Here is a 17484-nt window from a genome sequence, read left to right as displayed (position 1 = left end):
GTCTTGATGAATTGTGATAATTTATTTCGAGCAGAAATGATAATAGTTGGGAATATTAGCAAGGTGGAACATTGCAGGGATGTTTACAGGTGAAGGAGGTGGGAGAGGATAGGTTAGCACTGACATGTTGAGCATTATCGATGTAGCATTGTGTATAGGAGTACTCTCCAGGCCAAGTGGTCGCACTGACTAATCCAAATTTTCATTTCATTTCTTGTTCTTCGAAAGAAAGTATTTGATTTGATTTATTATTGTCACATGTGTTAACATACAGTGAAAAGTATTGTTTCTTGCGCGCTATACAGACAAAACATACCGTTCATAGAGAAGGAAATGAGAGAGTGCAGAATCTAGTGTTGCAGTCACAGCTAGGGTGTAGAGAAAGATAAACTTAATGCGAAGTAGGTCCATTCAAAAGTCTGACAGTAGCAGGGAAGAAGCTGTTCTTGAGTTGGTTGGTACATGACCTGAGACTTTTGTATCTTTTTCCCGACGGAAGAAGATGGAAGAGAGAATGTCCGGGGTGCGTGGGGTCCTTAATTATGCTGGCTGCTTTGCCGAGGCAGTGGGTGGTGTAGACAGAGTCAATGGATGGGAGGCTGGTTTGCGTGATGGATTGGGCTACATTCACGATCTTTTGTGGTTTTGCAGTCTTGGGCAGAGCAGGAGCCATACCAAGCTGTGATACAACCAGAAAGAATGCTTTCTATGGTGCATCTGTAAAAGTTGGTGAGAGTCATAGCTGACATGCCGAATTTCCTTAGTCTTCTGAGAAAGTTGGTGGGCTTTCTTAACTGTAGTGTCGGCATGGGGGGAGCAGGACAGGTTGTTGGTGATCTGGACACCTAAAAACCTGAAGCTCTCGACCCTTTCTACTTCGTCCCCGTTGATGTAGATAGGGGTATGTTCTCCTTTACGCTTCCTGAAGTCGATGACAATCTCCTTCATTTTGTTGACGTCGAGGGAGAGATTATTGTTGCCGCACCAGTTCACCAGATTCTCTATCTCATTCCTGTACCGTGTCTCATCATTGTTTGAGATCCGACCCACTACGGTGGTGTCGTCAGCAAACTTGAAAATGAGGGGAATTTGGCCACACAGTCATAAGTGTATAAGGAGTATAGTAGGGGGCTGAGAACACAGCCTTGTGGGGCACCGGTGGTGTTGAGGATGATCGTGGAGGAGGTGTTGTTGCCTGTCCTTACTGATTGTGGTCTGTGAGTTAGGAGGTTCAGGATCCAGTCACAGAGGGAGGAGCTGAGGTCCAGGCCACGGAGTTTGGAGATGAGTTTCGTGGGAATAATGGTGTTGAAGGCTGAGCTGTAGTCAATAAATAGGAGTTTGACATAGGTGTCCTTATTACCTAGGTGTTCCAGGGCTGAGTGCAGGGCCAGGGAGATGGTGTCTGCTGTGGACCTGTTGCAGCGATAGGCAAACTGTATTGGATCCAGGTAGTCTGGGAGGCTGGAATTGATTGGTGCCACGAACTAGCCTTTCGAAGCACTTCATAATGATGGATGTCAGAGCCACTGGCTGATAGTCATTCAGGCATGCTGAATCATAGAATCATAGAAACCCTACAGTGCAGAAGGAGGCCATTCGGCCCATCGAGTCTGCACCGACCACAATCCCACCCAGGCCCTACCCCCACATATTTTACCCACTAATCCCTCTAACCTACACATCCCAGGACTCTAAGTGGCAATTTTTTAAACCTGGCCAATCAACCTAACCCGCACATCTTTGGACTGTGGGAGGAAACCGGAGCACCCGGAGGAAACCCATGCAGACACGAGGAGAATGTGCAAACTCCACACAGACAGTGACCCGAGCCGGGAATCAAACCCGGGACCCTGGAGCTGTGAAGCAGCAGTGCTAACCACTGTGCTACCGTGCCGCCGTTGTGCTACTGTGCCGCCTGCTTGACTTTTCTTAGGTACCGGGATGATGGTTGTCGTCTTGAAGCAGATAGGGACCTCAGATTGTTGTAAAGAGAGGTTGAAGATGTCTGCGAACACCCCTGCCAGCTGATCCGCACAGGATCTGAGTGTTCGTCCGGGTACCCCATCTGGGCCAATCGCTTTCCGTGGGTTGACCTTCGTGAAAGCTGCTCTGACATCTGCAATGGTGACCCCAGATACAGGTTCATCCAGGGCTTCCAGGGTGGAGGGCATGCTGTCGCTGACCTGTTGCTCAAAACGGGCGTAGAATGCATTGAGCTCATTAGGGAGGGGTGCGTTGGAGCCGGCAATTTTACATACCTTCATCTTGTAGCTTGTTATGTCTTGCAGAACCTGCCAAGTCGGTGGGGGTTGATGTGGCTTGTCTGGGACTCATGCTTGATCCTGTACTGTCTCTTGGTATCTTAGATCTCCTTAGATCATATCTGGCTTTCTTGTACAGGTCAGTGTTGCCTGACTTGAATGCCTCAGACCTGGACTTCAGGCAATGGGTATCCCTGTTCACCCATGGTTTCCGGTTGGGGAACACACAGATTTGCTTCTTTGGCACACAGCCTTCTACACACTTACTAATGAAGTCAGTTACTGTAGTGGCGTACTCGTTCAGGCTGGTCGCAGAGTTTTTAAATACTGACCAGTCCACTGACTCCAAGCAGCCCCGCAGGAGATCATCCGATTTCTCAGACCAACATTGCGCAACTTTCTTTGATGGATTCTCCTGCTTCAGCTTTGCTTGTAAGCTGAGAGCAGGAGCACAGCCTTTTGGTCTGATTTGCCAAAGTATGGGTGGGCGATAGAGCAGTAGGCATGTTTGATATTTGTGTAGTAGTGGTCTAGGATGTTTGGGCCTTTGATGGAACAGGGGACGTGTTGGTCGTAACTTGGTAGCACGCTCTTGAGCTTGGCCTGATTGAAGTCCCCAGCCACGATGAACAAGGCCTCGGGATGTTTAATAAAGTTAAAGTTTATTTATTAGTCACAAGTAGGCTTAAATTAACACTGCAATAAAGTTACTGTGAAAATCCCCTCGTTGCCACACACCAGCACCTGTTCGGGTACACGAAGGGAAAATTTAGCATGGCCAATGCACCTAACCAGCACATTTTTTTGGATAGTTATGCACAGAGACCAGAGTTATTGAAAACTTATCAGTGGCCAAAAATAAAAGCTTATTTGGTATAACAATCTCAGCTTAACTTAAGAGAACCTGAGCTGTTTCAGAACAAAAATCTGCAGTCCAATAACCTTTGAATCTTGAGAATTGTAGTTTTAAAAAAAACTGCCACAAGACTAGTTATTCTGAACCATTCCCAACGGAGTGGAATGTGTTCACTGATCATGGAGAAATTATTAATCATATTCTTGCCATTTTATTGATGGTTAGTTGCAGTGCCTGTGGAACTTTGCTAAAATTCATGCTGAAGGGCTTCAAAGGATCTCAGCTGCACGAGACTTTACGACATGAAGGACCCCCAGGTTGTTGGAGTTGGTTATACCATAAACTGACAGAAGTGTAGTTCTGAAGCTGCAATTACATTGGAATGAATGCCATGCTTAATACCGCCTGTGTGTTCAGTTGGTGGACCCACCCAAGTTAGAATCATACAGGTGACCATTTGGCCCATTGTGCCTGTGCTAACTCTTCGGAAGGATGTTTACAATTTGTCCCTGTCTCCTGCACTTTCCCCTTCAAGTATTTAGCAATTATTTTGAAGGTTGTCGCTGAATCTGATTCCACCAGCCTTTTTAGGCACTGCATTCCAAATCGCCATAACTGACTGTATTTAAAAGAACTCCTCATTTTCCCCTACCATTTCTATACCCATTACCTTAAATGTACATACTTTGGTTGCAGCTCTCCTGACCAGTGGAAACGGTTTCTCCTTGTCTACTTCAAATCCTCATATAATTTGCCTCTTTTAAATTTCCTCTTTAACTATCTCTGTTCCAAAGTGACCACAGTAAGAGTTTTAACAACACCAGGTTAAAGTCCAACAGGTTTATTTGGTAGCAAATACCATTAGCTTTTGGAGCGCTGCTCCTTCGTCAGATGACGAAGGAGCAGCGCTCCGAAAGCTAATGGTATTTGCTACCAAATAAACCTGTTGGAGTTGAACTTGGTGTTGTTAAAACTCTTCCTGTGTTTACCCTAGTCCAACGCCGGCATCTCCACATCATGACTAAAGTGACCAATCCAGTTTCTCTAGTCTTTCCCCCACAATTGAAATTCTTCATCCTGGTCTTGCTGCGAATCTAGGACTCGTTAATTTTTGATCTGCAATCTGTTGTGGACTTTGTGTGATTTTTACTTAATTTCTTCCTCCTCTACTTGCCTATATCTCCAGCAGAATCCATCAGCATTATAAGCAACTCATCTGTCGTATTTTAAAAGAACCATTTGTGCATCATGAATGAACATGGCAATAAATGGTTGAGAAAAATGTTGATGTTCAGGCTGCAAGTACTGTGTTTTAATAATCATAGAATCATAGAACCATATAGCGCAGAAGAGGACCTTCAGCCGATCGAGTCCGCACTGACACATTAGAAACACCTGAACTCCTACCTGATCCCATCTGCCAGCTCTTGGCCCATTGCCCTATGATACGTTTTATACGTTTCAGTAAAGAAAAATGGGACTTTTCTATTTGTTTCCTGCTTCTGTTGCCTTTAGTCAGCTTACATTTTCCAGAATTCAAACAGCAAACTTCAGTTAATGAGGTGGATTGAGCAATGTTAGAGGAAGAATCAGATTCTAAAAAACGTATTCTAAAAAAAATATTCTAATTGTGGAAAATACAGGTTTCAAAGGATGTTAGCTTTGTAAGTTGTCTGTGGATTTTCTCAGAGAACTCCTTCCAATTTGATTATTTTGAAACACTTTTGAGGTAGCACAATTAATTGGTGAGGATCAAGTTGACATGTTCAATATTTCATCTGGATTTTTATTTCCCCTTAAGCTGGAATCCAGCTTCAAGGTGTTTCTAAACTTGAAATAATTTACATTTAAACCCCTACTGATGGGGAGCGGTGGGGGGTGTGAGGTAACACTTGGCTATTTCCAGGTGCTTGATGTTTGGTGGGGGTGATGTGGGGGGAGTTGGTTTTGCCGATCTCTAGGGAAACCTGTACATTCCACGTGCAGCAGTTCCAGGGCACACAATAGAGCATTGAGTCTGTGGAAAGGGCCCTGTCATTCAAGTCTGTCATGTCAGCTTCAGTCAAAATGGATTCTGAGGACAATTTGCTTCTCTTTTAATTAACACTGGTTTATTTGAATGTTGGTTACTATTTTGGACAGTGGAGGTGAAGGTTGATGCATCTGTGTTGGATGAGAGCTACTTTTGAAAAGGTCAGCTCCCTTCTGAACCAGTGACGAGGCAGATCGCCAGGGTGAGGACAGATTCCCAGAACAATATCCACACTGTGGGCTTATATTCATACCAGTCACCTTCTTCACATTTAATTCAAAAGGTTTATGCGATCTATCTTTTCGCAGCTTGCGGCAAACAGCGGCCTACACATCATCATATTTGATGAAATAGATGCCATTTGCAAGCAGCGAGGGACCATGGCAGGCAGCACGGGTGTACACGACACAGTTGTCAATCAACTGCTTTCCAAGATAGATGGAGTGGAACAACTGAATAATATCCTTGTTATAGGTAAGGGCTGCAAACTGGTCTGTGGGCTTTGTAGCATGGATATTTTCCATGATGGGAATTGGGCTGGGCAGCAGAATGGGGCTATGAAGAGGAAATTTTGTTGCTGTTTCTTGCTCTATCTGCTGTTCTGAATAGACATTATAAGAGAACTATTTTTATAATTTGTAAACATTTTGTGCCTTGACCTGCATTTCCCGGATTTTTCTTAGCTTTGTCGTTCTAGTGTAGTTTGAAGGATATTCAAGTGAGCCATCACATATACTTTGGTGGGGATTTATTCGTTGCCACTGTTTTGGGCCTGAATTCATTTTTCGTTTTAACAGTTGGCAACCAATATAGAATCTGATCCAATGCTTTCGCAATCTTTAAATTATGTGTAGCATCCACTCCACTCACCCACATAACATGACAGCAACTTCTAAAGGATGTGACTCCAAACTGATCACTGATTAACTTCTGGAATCGTCTCCTGACCCAACCTTTCTAACTTTCTGCTGGCTGCTCTTTTATCAAGCTCTATTTTCCCAATTGGTCCCAGTGCAGACATATATTTTTAGCCATTCGTTAATGTAAGTAAAGAAGGTGACATGATTTATAGCATGTTTTTATTATTGTAATTATTTTAACTCTCCAAGTGAAATATAAATGTGGTCCTCAACATTGCTTCAGGTTTTTTAAAATACTTAACCAGCTAGTCTCAGGTTTCCTGGTCTATCTCCTCATCCGTTTTTTAAATATTGGGGTTATATTTGAAATACTCTAAGCTATTTTAACTTCTAGTTAAGTGGTTGTGGAATGCTAGAGATTTCCAGACTCTAGTTTATTTTTAAATCTGAGAATTCCAGGTCTACAAATGGTTTGGAGCAAACTTGTTTGTTGGAGCTTTTTCTTTCCTCCTCCCTTGCTATGCAACTGAATATGTTAATATAGTCAGAAACTGCAACTGCTGTAATGTGACAGCATTTACTTAAAATTTTTATAAAGCAGTTTCCTCGGGTGTCTTTATACTGTTTCCAAGTCAAAATCCTGACACTCCCTCCTTAACAGCACCGCGGTTGTACCCCACATAGACTGCAGCAATTCGAGAAGATGGCTCAGCATCTTTTCAAGGGCCCTTAACAATGGGACATGCCAGAGATGCTCGCGTCCAAGAACGAGTATAAAGGAACCAAATTGACTTCGATGCTCGATTTACGTCAATCTTTTTCACCAAATAATGAATACCCCTAATGTACCCTTTGTCATAAAGAGAATTTTCAGTGACTGAGTGACTGCTACTATAAAAATTGATTTATAAGCTTTGTATTATACATGAGTAGGATGGGAATAGGATGGTCCCAAATAGATAAGTAAGATCGGAATAGAGGGCTATGGTCTCCTGAAGGGTAGGGAGTTTTAGTTTAGACGGGCAGCATGGTTGGTGCTGGCTTGGAGGGCTGTAGGGCCTGTTCCTGTGCTGTAATTTTCTTCTTTGTTCTTTGTATTCACCTTTGTATCAAAGTTATTTTAACCGAAACCGTATAACACTTTCTAGGCATGACAAACCGACCAGACTTGATTGATGAGGCTCTTCTACGACCTGGTCGATTAGAAGTCAAAATGGAAATTGGTAAGCTTTGTCCCATCAGCAGAAGATTTTAAATTTCCTTGTTATAATCGAAATGCCTCGATCAGTTGTTCGAGGACCAACAGTGGTTTAAAACAACTCTCCAAATTATATTTAACTATTTAATTAAAATCCTTCAGCTTTTGGAAACGTTGTTGTAACATTCTATTCTGCGAAGGTCATCCTGTGTTGATGCATAGTCATCGCCCCTGCTGTGAACATATGGGGCCACTTTCACCCTATTCTGCTGCCATTGTGGAGCCCCAAAGAGGCCAGTGCCCTACAGTACACTTTGCACTTGCCAACAGAAGCAGAGCCCGTCAAAAATACCCTACTTTTATTTTCCAACTTGTCTATTTAAAAAATAATTCTCCCCATTCCTAATTGCTAATTGTACCCAACTCATGAAATGGAGCAATGGAACTTGCTGCTCACAACTGAAAGACAAATTTCCCTTTGTCTGGAGACATTGGGGTGGAGCAGTAGAGGGCAAAGAGGTGAACCTTTGAAGACTTTTTGGAGATTTATGTGCAAAATGACATTTGTAGCTGAGTTGCATCTAGTTTTCCCTGTTCCATCTTTGTTCCATTGGGCACAAAGATTCAATGAGTGAGTGACCTTTTGGCATGTTACTGATTCTGATTGCAGCAATAGTATCATTTAATAACAACGAAATATTGTGTACATGTGTGCCAGGTAACAAAAGGACACTGTTTCTTTTTAATGAGTTATTTCTAGCTGCTCTTTGATTTTACTTATCTTTGATGCCAAGCACTTCCTGGCATAGCTCACCAAGGAAGTTCACTTTTAGCAAAGTTTAATATTCTCGCAGTGTTTTTGTTGGCTAACGACGTACGATTAAGCCAAAAAGGTCACCTTTCAGGTGTTGCATGTAAACCTACAAACAAGTTTTGAAATGTTCACTTGTTTCCCCTCTGATCCTCCATGAATCCTCCCCCCCCCCCCCCTCCCCCTCCACCCCCATCATAAAATTTCAGCTCATAAGATGGGCAAGATAGTAAAACCTGAGATGTATGTTGTACAGTAGCATTTGAAGTCTATGGCTACGTTATTCCAGGGATGCATACTGAAGTTCAAGGCACCAGTTGCAGAACCTAATTATAGCAGACCCTAGCTGAGCATGAAAATATCTTGAAATACGTTCAACTCAATGATTAAGTTGTAATTTTAGACATCTCCAAAGTGTACTTTAGTCCAATTGGACAATAATCCACTTTTGGCACATCTAAACTTCTATAGTACAACAAAACTATCAACTTCAACTGGTGGCACTTTTGCCTCTCCTGTTAGTAGGCTCTGGTTTGAGCCCACAATGTTGGTTTACACTGTTGTAAGAAGTCTCACAAAACCAGGGTTAAAGTCCAACAGGTTTAGTTGGTAGCACAAGTAACAAGCTTTCGGAGCGCTGCTCCTTCATCAGGTGAGTGGGAGTTGTGTTCACAAACAGGGCATATATAGACACAAACTCAATTTACAAGATAATGGTTGGAATGTGAGTCTTTACAGGTAATCAAGTCTTAAAGGTACAGACAATGTGAGTGGAGAGAGGGTTAAACACAGGTTAAAGAGATGTGTATTGTCTCCAGCCAGGAGAGTTAGTGAGATTTTGCAAGCCCAGACAAGTCGTGGGGGTTACAGATAGTGTGACATGAACCCAAGATTACACTAATGTAACTTACTTTGTTGTAGCAGAGGGATGCAACATTGCTGCTTGTTAAGCTCTTAGGGCGGCGCGGTAGCACAGTGGGTTAGCACTGCTGCTTCACAGCTCCAGGGTCCCGGGTTCGATTCCCGGCTCGGGTCACTGTCTGTGTGGAGTTTGCACATTCTCCTCGTGTCTGCGTGGGTTTCCTCCGGGTGCTCCGGTTTCCCCCCACAGTCCAAAGATGTGCGGGTTAGGTTGATTGGCCATGATAAAATTGCCCCTTAGAGTCCTGGGATGCGTAGGTTAGAGGGATTAGCGGGTAAAATATGTGGGGGTAGGGCCTGGGTGGGATTGTGGTCGGTGCAGACTCGATGGGCCGAATGGCCTCCTTCTGCACTGTAGGGTTTCTATGTTAGGTTTCTATGTTATACTGAGGTTTGCTTGATCAAAAACTAACGATGCAATTCATTTTACATAGTACTAATATTCCCCTTTTGATCAATACCTATTACTGGGCTACAATCCTAAAGCACCCTCCCGAGCAGCACTGTGGGTGATCCTACACCATATGGACTGTAGTGGTTCGCCACCACCCTCTCAGGGACAACTAAGGATAGAATTTTAAAAATCACTTTTTTTTTTGGGAAGATGATCAGTCATTTTGTGGCTTTGATGGGGCATGCCTGATTTGCTCACCTGCATTTACTACACTTTACATAATGAATACATTTCAAGGGGTAAAATAAAATGTAAGTTCAGGAAATCCTCTATGCTAGTCAATCTCTGTATTAATGCTTTGTGGTAGGTCAAGGAAATGCGGTTCAGACAAGAGTATTACGCTATATAAAATGCTTTCTATTTTTCCGCTAGCAGGATGTGTGCCCTTTGTGAACCCTTTTAACGCCAGAGCTGTAATTGCTGTGCCTTCCTCGCTCAAATATCAATTAGTTATTTTTGAACAGCTTCATGGGTTGACTGTTTGCTTTAAAAAGTTTACATTTTGCTCCTGAAGTCAGTCGGTGCATCGGAAAGGTTCTTTGTGCCTTTGTGTACCCAGAAATTAGCTGGTTGAATGGATATCTCAAATTTTTGACACGCAAGCAGGTCTGTCATTGTGTTAAACATTGTTGAGCCAGTGATGCAACTCAGGGCATCTGTCAGTGTTGGTGGAAATAGAAATAGGCCATTCAGCCCCATGAGCCTGCTCTGCCATTCAATTAGCTCATGGCGGATCTGTTCCTCCTCTTCATTTAACCATTTTTTCTCCAATATTTCCTGATACCCTCTACCCAACAAAAATCTACTGATTTGTCCTTAAAGTTTGTTGGTATAGCATGACTGGCTGTTTGAAGGTGCGATACCTTCTCTAGTCTATTGTGTTCTGACGTATGAACCTCATTTGATTCTGTGCCTGTGCTTACCATTCTTTTGCTGGCTGGAGATGATGCGACGAGTGGCACAGTGGTTAGCACTGCTGCCTTGCAGCACCAAGGACCCGGGTTCCAATCCAGCCTTGGGTGACTGTCTGTGTGGAATTTGCATGTTCTCCCCGTGTCTGCATGGGTTTCCTCCGGGTGCTCCTGTTTTCTCCCACGTGTGGGTTAGGTGGATTGGCCATGCTTAATTGTCCTTTAGTGTCGGGGGATTAGCACGATAAATATGGGGCGGGAGTGTGACAGGTGGCCTCAGTGGGATTGTTGTTGGTGCAGGCTCGATGGCCCGGTCTCCTGCACTGTAGGAATTCTGTGATTCTAACTCCTGATGCAGGAATTTTCCCATACAATGCAATAGCTTCTTTGCCACTTGATGGGATGTCCTTAGTCCAGTGTCTGTATTCCATATTTAACATTGAGAAAATACGAAAACTTTGCAGCTGTGGGAAATGTCAGCATATTTCAAAAGCTGCTACGGTGATTCGGTATCTAAATAGCTAATGTGTTCACTGGTTCTAAAGGCTGCCTGTTCACCCCAGTCAGTGCCCTGAAGTTCCTTATCTGACTGGAAGTTCTTCAACTTGTTAAATAATGTAAGCAATACAGAATTATAGATGGATAAGAAAAAACCGTTATCGCAGACATTTCGGGACAGAGTAATTTTGTAAATGTCACTGAACCAAAACCTATGGCCACGTCCTGAAACATTTTGGTCCCTCATTAGTATATTGTGAAGGTTCTTAACTCAACTGTATTGATGTGTTGCACCTTGTCCTGAGGACCAAGAGGGAAAATTGGCTGAGGTGACACTTGACATTGGTAAGGATTTGTGTGTCCCATGTACATGTTGGAGATGGCCCCAATTCTCAGTTTACCATGAGTGAGGCAGTGCACTGGGAGCACAGCCTCACTGGACATACCTTGGTGTCACCTACTAGAAAGAATACTGAGATACTTCATGAAATGTTGGGTGATGGGAGAAACTGTAGGAGGGTGGACAAGTTGAAAACCTATGCATTCTGAATTTTGTCTAATCCCTTCGAATTGGTTGAATCCAATCATGGGGGAGGTGCTCATTTGGACGGTCGAAGCAGACTCGATAGGGCTGAATGGCCTCCTCCTGCATTGTAGGAATTCTATGGTTATGGTTAATGGAGAGTTGAAAATATGTCTTTAGGCTGTAGAAGGGGAACAACTCTGTTTTAATAATCTTGATAGTCGGGCAGAAAGTGCTTATGGCAGGTTTCACTTGATAGTATTTTACCAAGTCTGCTGGGTTCTTGATCTGATGCCAACTTACTTCTGACAAACTTATGAAAACAATCTATCTTTGGAGAAAGATAGCATTATAAGGAAAAGAAGCTTGACAAATTGTTAGCAAGTTGGTGAATTTTCAAGCTGCAATAAATTTTGTTCATACTGCAGATTTATTTCTGCTTTTCGTTTTGCTCCCCAGGCTTGCCAGATGAGAAGGGAAGAGTGCAAATTTTGAATATTCACACAGCAAGAATGCGAGAGCACCATCTGCTGAACGAGGATGTGGATGTTCTTGAACTTGCCCAGGAGACCAAGAATTTTAGCGGTGCGGAGTTGGAAGGGTTAGTGAGAGCTGCCCAATCAACTGCAATGAACCGACACATAAAGGTAAGCAAGGACATTTGGGTACTTGGTGGCAGTTTCCTAAAATACATAATTGTTGCATTCACCGCTGTACCAGAACATGGAATATCTGTCATTGCCCCTCCTTTTAAAAAAAAAACAACCCTTGACCCCTCCATCCTTTATAACTGCCACTCATTTCTGACCACCTCCTCTCCTAATCTTTGAATGCGTTCTTGCCTCCCAAATCTGCCCATCTTACCCAGAGTTCCATGTTTGAATTCCTCCAATCCGGTTCCTCACCTGTCACAGGACTGAAATGGCCCTTATCATTTTCCCAAATGATATCTTATGTGATGAAGATAAAATATTTCTCCTCATCTTCCTGACCTGTCTGTGAACTCTTTACTGTGCCCAGCTGGGTGATGCTGCACTTGCCAGAATTCATTCTTAAATATCTTAATCATAGCCAGAGAATAACTTACAATGGCTGCTTTTCCCTCTCCTGCACAGTTACCTTTGGCCGCTTCTTAATTCTCATTGACATGCTTCCCTTGGGTAACATGATCTGAAACACATCAGTTTCCACATGTACGCTGATGGCACCCAGCTCTTTCTCCCCCACCTCTTCTTTCAATCCCTCTGCTTTCTCTTAAGTTGTTAGAGTGCTTATCCAACTTCTTTTACTAGATGAGCAGAAATTTTCTCCAATTACATATCATGAAGCTGTTTCCTGCCACAAACTCTGTTCCCTAACTACTGACTCCCAAGTGTTTTATGCTTTATTACATTTTCAGTGTTAAATATCAATCAAATGTGCTGTTTCCTGAGTGAGTACAAAAGGATATCATTGGAACTTTGCTCTCGACGTAGTTACTGTAATGTTCTTTCTCATCTATTCCAAATGGCAAACTATTCCCAATGTGGAGATGCCGGTGTTGGACTGGGGTCAACACAGTAAGAAGTTTAACAACACCTGGTTCAAGTCCAACAGGTTTATTTGGTAGCAAAAGCCACTAGCTTTCGGAGCCTTAAGCTCCTTCTTGATGACAGAAGGAGATTAAGGCTCCGAAAGCTTGTGGCTTTTGCTACCAAATAAACCTGTTGGACTTTAACCTGGTGTTGTTAAATTTCTTACTAAACTTGATGCGCATCAATTGGACATGAGGCACGAAGCTTCAGTAAAAGAAGGCTTTTATTAACTAACAATGGAACTAACAGAACTTTAACACACTATCCCAGACTGAAGAGGTCCCGCCCGAGCAGGGGGTCTTATACCTCTCCCAGGAGGCGGAGCCTGACTGGGATGTGCGACAACAGTAACAACCACAGGTGTATCAATCCCACCCTAGCCCAACAACAACATTAGAACAACCCAACAACAACATTAGAACAATCCCACAGTGGGAACCAACGATGGTTCACCACATTCACCCCTCCTTTGAGAACAAAGGCAGGCGGGGTACGAAAACAGGCTAAAATGTCAACAGATTATAAGTTCAGACGGTCTGGAGGACCGCACCGTCGTTGTGACCTCCTCAATACCGGCGGTGACACCGGAGTAGGTGCTTGCGGTGGCGTTCTCCCCAAAACAGCGTCCAGCTGTTCTCCCACGGACTCACAGGCCGGTTGACCCTGATGAAACGGTAGTGCAGGGGATCCCGATACATTCTGCGATGGCGCCGATCTTCGGGGCTTAGGCAAGCTGTGCATTGGAGTAAAACTGTTAAGCATCGGTCCCGGTGCTGTCCGCGCCACGTCCGGGGGAGAAATAAGGGATAAGGGATTCGTCACTGGGGGTATGGGAGCGACAGGAGTTGCTACGTCCCCTGCGGGCGCCAGGTCTCGGATCGAGACTGTGTCCTCTCGCCCGTCAGGATATGCCACATAGGCATACTGAGGGTTGGCGTGGAGGAGGTGGACCTGTTCGACAAAGGGGTCGGACTTGCGGGCCCTTGCATGTCGCCGCAGGAGGACGGGTCCTGGGTACGTCAACCAGGCTGGTAAAGATATCCCCGAGGACGACTTCCGAGGGAATGAGAACATCCTCTCGTGGGGAGTAGCATTGGTTGCCGTACACAGGAGGGAGCGAATGGAGTGAAGCGCATCAGGGAGGACCTCCTGCCAACGGGAGACTGGAAGGCCTTTGGACTTCAACGCCAATAGGACAGCCTTCCAGACTGTAATATTCTCTCTTTCCACCTGTCCATTACCCCTAGGGTTGTAACTCGTGGTCCTACTAGAGGCAATCCCGTATGAGAGCAGGAATTGCCTCAAGTCATTACTCATGAACGACGATATAGATATAGCTGGGGTACCCGAACAGGGTAAAAAGATCACGGAATGCCTTGATCACCGTGGCAGTCGACGTGTCCGCGCAGGGGACAACAAACGGGAACCGGGAGTACTCATCTATTATGTTCAGAAAGTACACGTTCAGATCTGTTGAGGGAAGGGGGCCCTTAAAATCCACACTCAGCCTCTCGAAGGGGCGAGTGGCCTTGACCAAATGTGCCCGGTCAGGTCGGTAAAAGTGCGGTTTGCATTCCGCGCAAATCCGACAGCTCCTTGTCACCGACCTGACGTCCTCCACCGAGTAAGGCAGGTTGCGGGCTTTGATAAAGTGGTAGAGCCGAGTGACCCCAGGATGGCACAGGTCATTATGGAGGGCGTTCAAGCGATCCTCCTGCGTAGTAGCGCATGTTCCGCGCGAGAGGGCATCCGAGGGCTCATTGAGTTTCCCTGGACGATACATGATATCGTAGTTATAGGTGGAGAGTTCAATTCTCCACCGCAAGATCTTATCATTCTTGATCTTGCCCCTCTGCGTGTTGTTGAACATGAACGCCACGGACCGCTGGTCCGTGATCAGGGTGAACCGCTTCCCCGCCAGGTAATGGCGCCAGTGTCTGACGGCCTCCACAATGGCCTGGGCCTCCTTTTCCACCGCTGAATGCCGAATTTCGGGGCCTTGGAGGGTGCGGGAAAAAAACGCGACGGGCCTGCCCGCCTGGTTTAGTGTGGCGGCCAGGGCGAAATCAGATGCATCGCTTTCCACCTGAAAAGGGATGGATTGTCTACCACGTGCATCGTGGCTTTCGCGATGTCATGTTTCAATTCCTTGAAGGCCAATTGGGCCTCTGGCGTGAGTGGAAAAGTCGTGAACTTAATAAGCGGACGGGCTTTGTCCGCGTAGTTGGGGACCCACTGCGCATAATAGAAGGCTGTCCTATTGGCGCTGAAGTTCAAAGGCCTTCCAGTCTCCCGTTGGCAGGAGGTCCTCCCTGATGCGCTTCACTCCATTCGCTCCCTCCTGTGTACGGCAACCAATGCTACTCCCCACGAGAGGATGTTCTCATTCCCTCGGAAGTCGTCCTCGGGGATATCTTTACCAGCCTGGTTGACGTACCCAGGACCCGTCCTCCTGCGGCGACATGTAAGGGCCCGCAGGTCCGACCCCTTGGTCGAGCAGGTCCACCTCCTCCGACTCCGTCGACCGCAATGGTGTCATCCTGGACTCGCACGTGGACGAACCCCGTGAGTACTTCGACGACGATGGTGATGATCCCCGTTCCGAAGGGTCACAGGCCGCACTGCCGTTCTTGGGCTTCGATCTGCACACCTTCGCATAATGCCCCTTTTTACCGCATAAGTTACAGACTACCGCTTTAGCGGGACACTTTTGTCGTGGATGCTTGGCTCCTCCGCAGAAGTAGCACCGCGGGCCGCATGGGGCTGCAGCCGTCGTCTGGTCCACATGGGAGCACGCCATAACACTGCACTTCGAGCCCGTGGGGCGAGGAGGGATTTGCGACTGCTCCTGCCACGTTGTCTCCACGTGGTCCTCCAGATACAGGACCAAGCTCTTCGAAGCCGCCTCAAGCATTTCAGCTAATTCCATAGCTCGGATCAGGTTGAGATTTCCCTTTTCTAGCAGCTTGAGACGGATGTATTAAGACCCGACCCCGGCCACAAACGCATCTCGGGCGAGGTCATACATGTACTGCTCAGCCGACACGGCTTTGCAGTCACAGCCCCTGGCTAGCTGCAAGAGCTCATTGGCGTAATCCTCCATGGTTTCGCCCGACTGCCGACGTCGTGTAGCGAGGAGGTAACGAGCGTGGATCTCGTTAGGAGGTTTCGTATAGCGCTTTTTTAAAAACTCGAGGGCCCTCGGGTAAGTGGTGGGCGCACGGATCGTGAGGTAGACTGTGTCGCTTACCCTCGCATGGAGGACCCGGAGTCTGTCATCATCTGTGGCGACCGCTGCGGAGGCTGCCAGGTAATCTTCAAAACACTTCAGCCAGTGGTCGAAGGTGTTAGAAGCGCCCACCGCACGTGGATCTAGCGTCAGACATTCTGGCTTTAGGATTTGCTCCATACTCTCCTTTCTTTTTTTTTCTTCCCTCGAGAGTTTAATGTTAGTTAATAAAATTGATGCGCATCAATTGGACACGAGGCACGAAGCTTCGGTAAAAGAAGGCTTTTATTAACTAACAATGGAACTAACAGAACTTTAACACACTATCCCAGACTGAAGAGGTCCCGCCCAAGCAGGGGGTCTTCTACCTCTCCCAGGAGGCGGAGCCCGACTGGGATGTGCCACAACAGTAACAACCACAGGTGTATCAATCCCACCCTAGCCCAACAACAACATTAGAACAACCCCACGGTGGGAACCAACGATGGTTCACCACAAAACTATTCCCAAACAGGAGGACAGATTGGCAAACCACACTCAACAAGAATGGTATAACATTTGCATAATATCTTTGAAGTGGTAAAACGTGTGAAGGCAATTCAAAAGCTCATTATCAGTTGAACTTTGGGGACTATGCTGCACGAGATATTGGGGTGAGAAAGCTTGGTCAAAATGGTAGTATTGAGCACCCTAAGGTAGCAGAGCTGTTTAGGGAGAGAATTTTTGAGCTTTGAGCCTGGGCAGCAAGGAACATAGGAGTAGATTATTTAACTATTCAAGCCTTCCTTTATTCACTGAGATAATGGCTGATCTGTGACCTAATTCCATATGCCCATCTTGCCCTTAATGCCTTTGGTCCAGAAAAATGTATTAATCTCAGATTTATTAACAATTGAATGATCATCAATTGCATCAAAATTGAATGCAATAATGGAGTGATGAATATCAGAAGCATAAGAGGCCAGAATTAGACAAGCTTTGAGATTGTGGTGAATTGTGGTACAGGAGACACACAAATAGGGAGGGGTGAGGCCGTGGAACAATTTAAAAACTAAATGAGAATTTTAAGTTTGAATCACTGATGGATGAGGAGCCAGTGTAGGTCAGCAAATGCAGGGGTGATAGGTGAATGGGGCCTGAATGAGTTGAACTCATGTAGAACTCTGCTGCATAAGATCTTATGACATGTGTTAATGTCATTTTGTAATTACTTGCGCAGGGAAGCTGAACTTTGGGTGAATTGACATTCATGGGGTTGGGAGGCCAACAAGGGGAATGGGAGAAATTGTGTTGAGATGATAAAAGCATGGGTGAAGAATCTTTATCCACCCTTAACAGCACGTCAGTGGGAAG

The 17484-nt window shown here is 45.4% G+C and overlaps 2 protein-coding genes across 2 annotated transcripts in view; one reads left to right on the top strand and one right to left on the bottom strand.

The window, feature by feature from the left end:
- Window positions 1-17484, bottom strand: part of LOC144500596 (ADP-ribosylation factor 2-like) — a 384154-nt gene that overhangs the window by 149831 nt on the left and 216839 nt on the right. The gene's annotated exons all lie outside the window — the stretch shown is intronic.
- Window positions 1-17484, top strand: part of nsfa (N-ethylmaleimide-sensitive factor a) — a 221599-nt gene that overhangs the window by 80477 nt on the left and 123638 nt on the right. Inside the window, exons 10-12 of the mRNA XM_078223761.1 lie at window positions 5461-5626; window positions 7161-7235; window positions 11788-11975. Of these exons, the coding sequence (XP_078079887.1) occupies window positions 5461-5626; window positions 7161-7235; window positions 11788-11975 (429 nt within the window). The remainder of the gene's footprint in view (window positions 1-5460; window positions 5627-7160; window positions 7236-11787; window positions 11976-17484) is intronic.

Source organism: Mustelus asterias, chromosome 11 (genome assembly GCF_964213995.1).
Source record: "Mustelus asterias chromosome 11, sMusAst1.hap1.1, whole genome shotgun sequence".
NCBI classification, from domain to species: Eukaryota; Metazoa; Chordata; class Chondrichthyes; order Carcharhiniformes; family Triakidae; genus Mustelus; species Mustelus asterias.
Note: the sequence above shows the minus strand (reverse complement) of the source record. Positions and strands in the feature narration are given on the sequence as shown.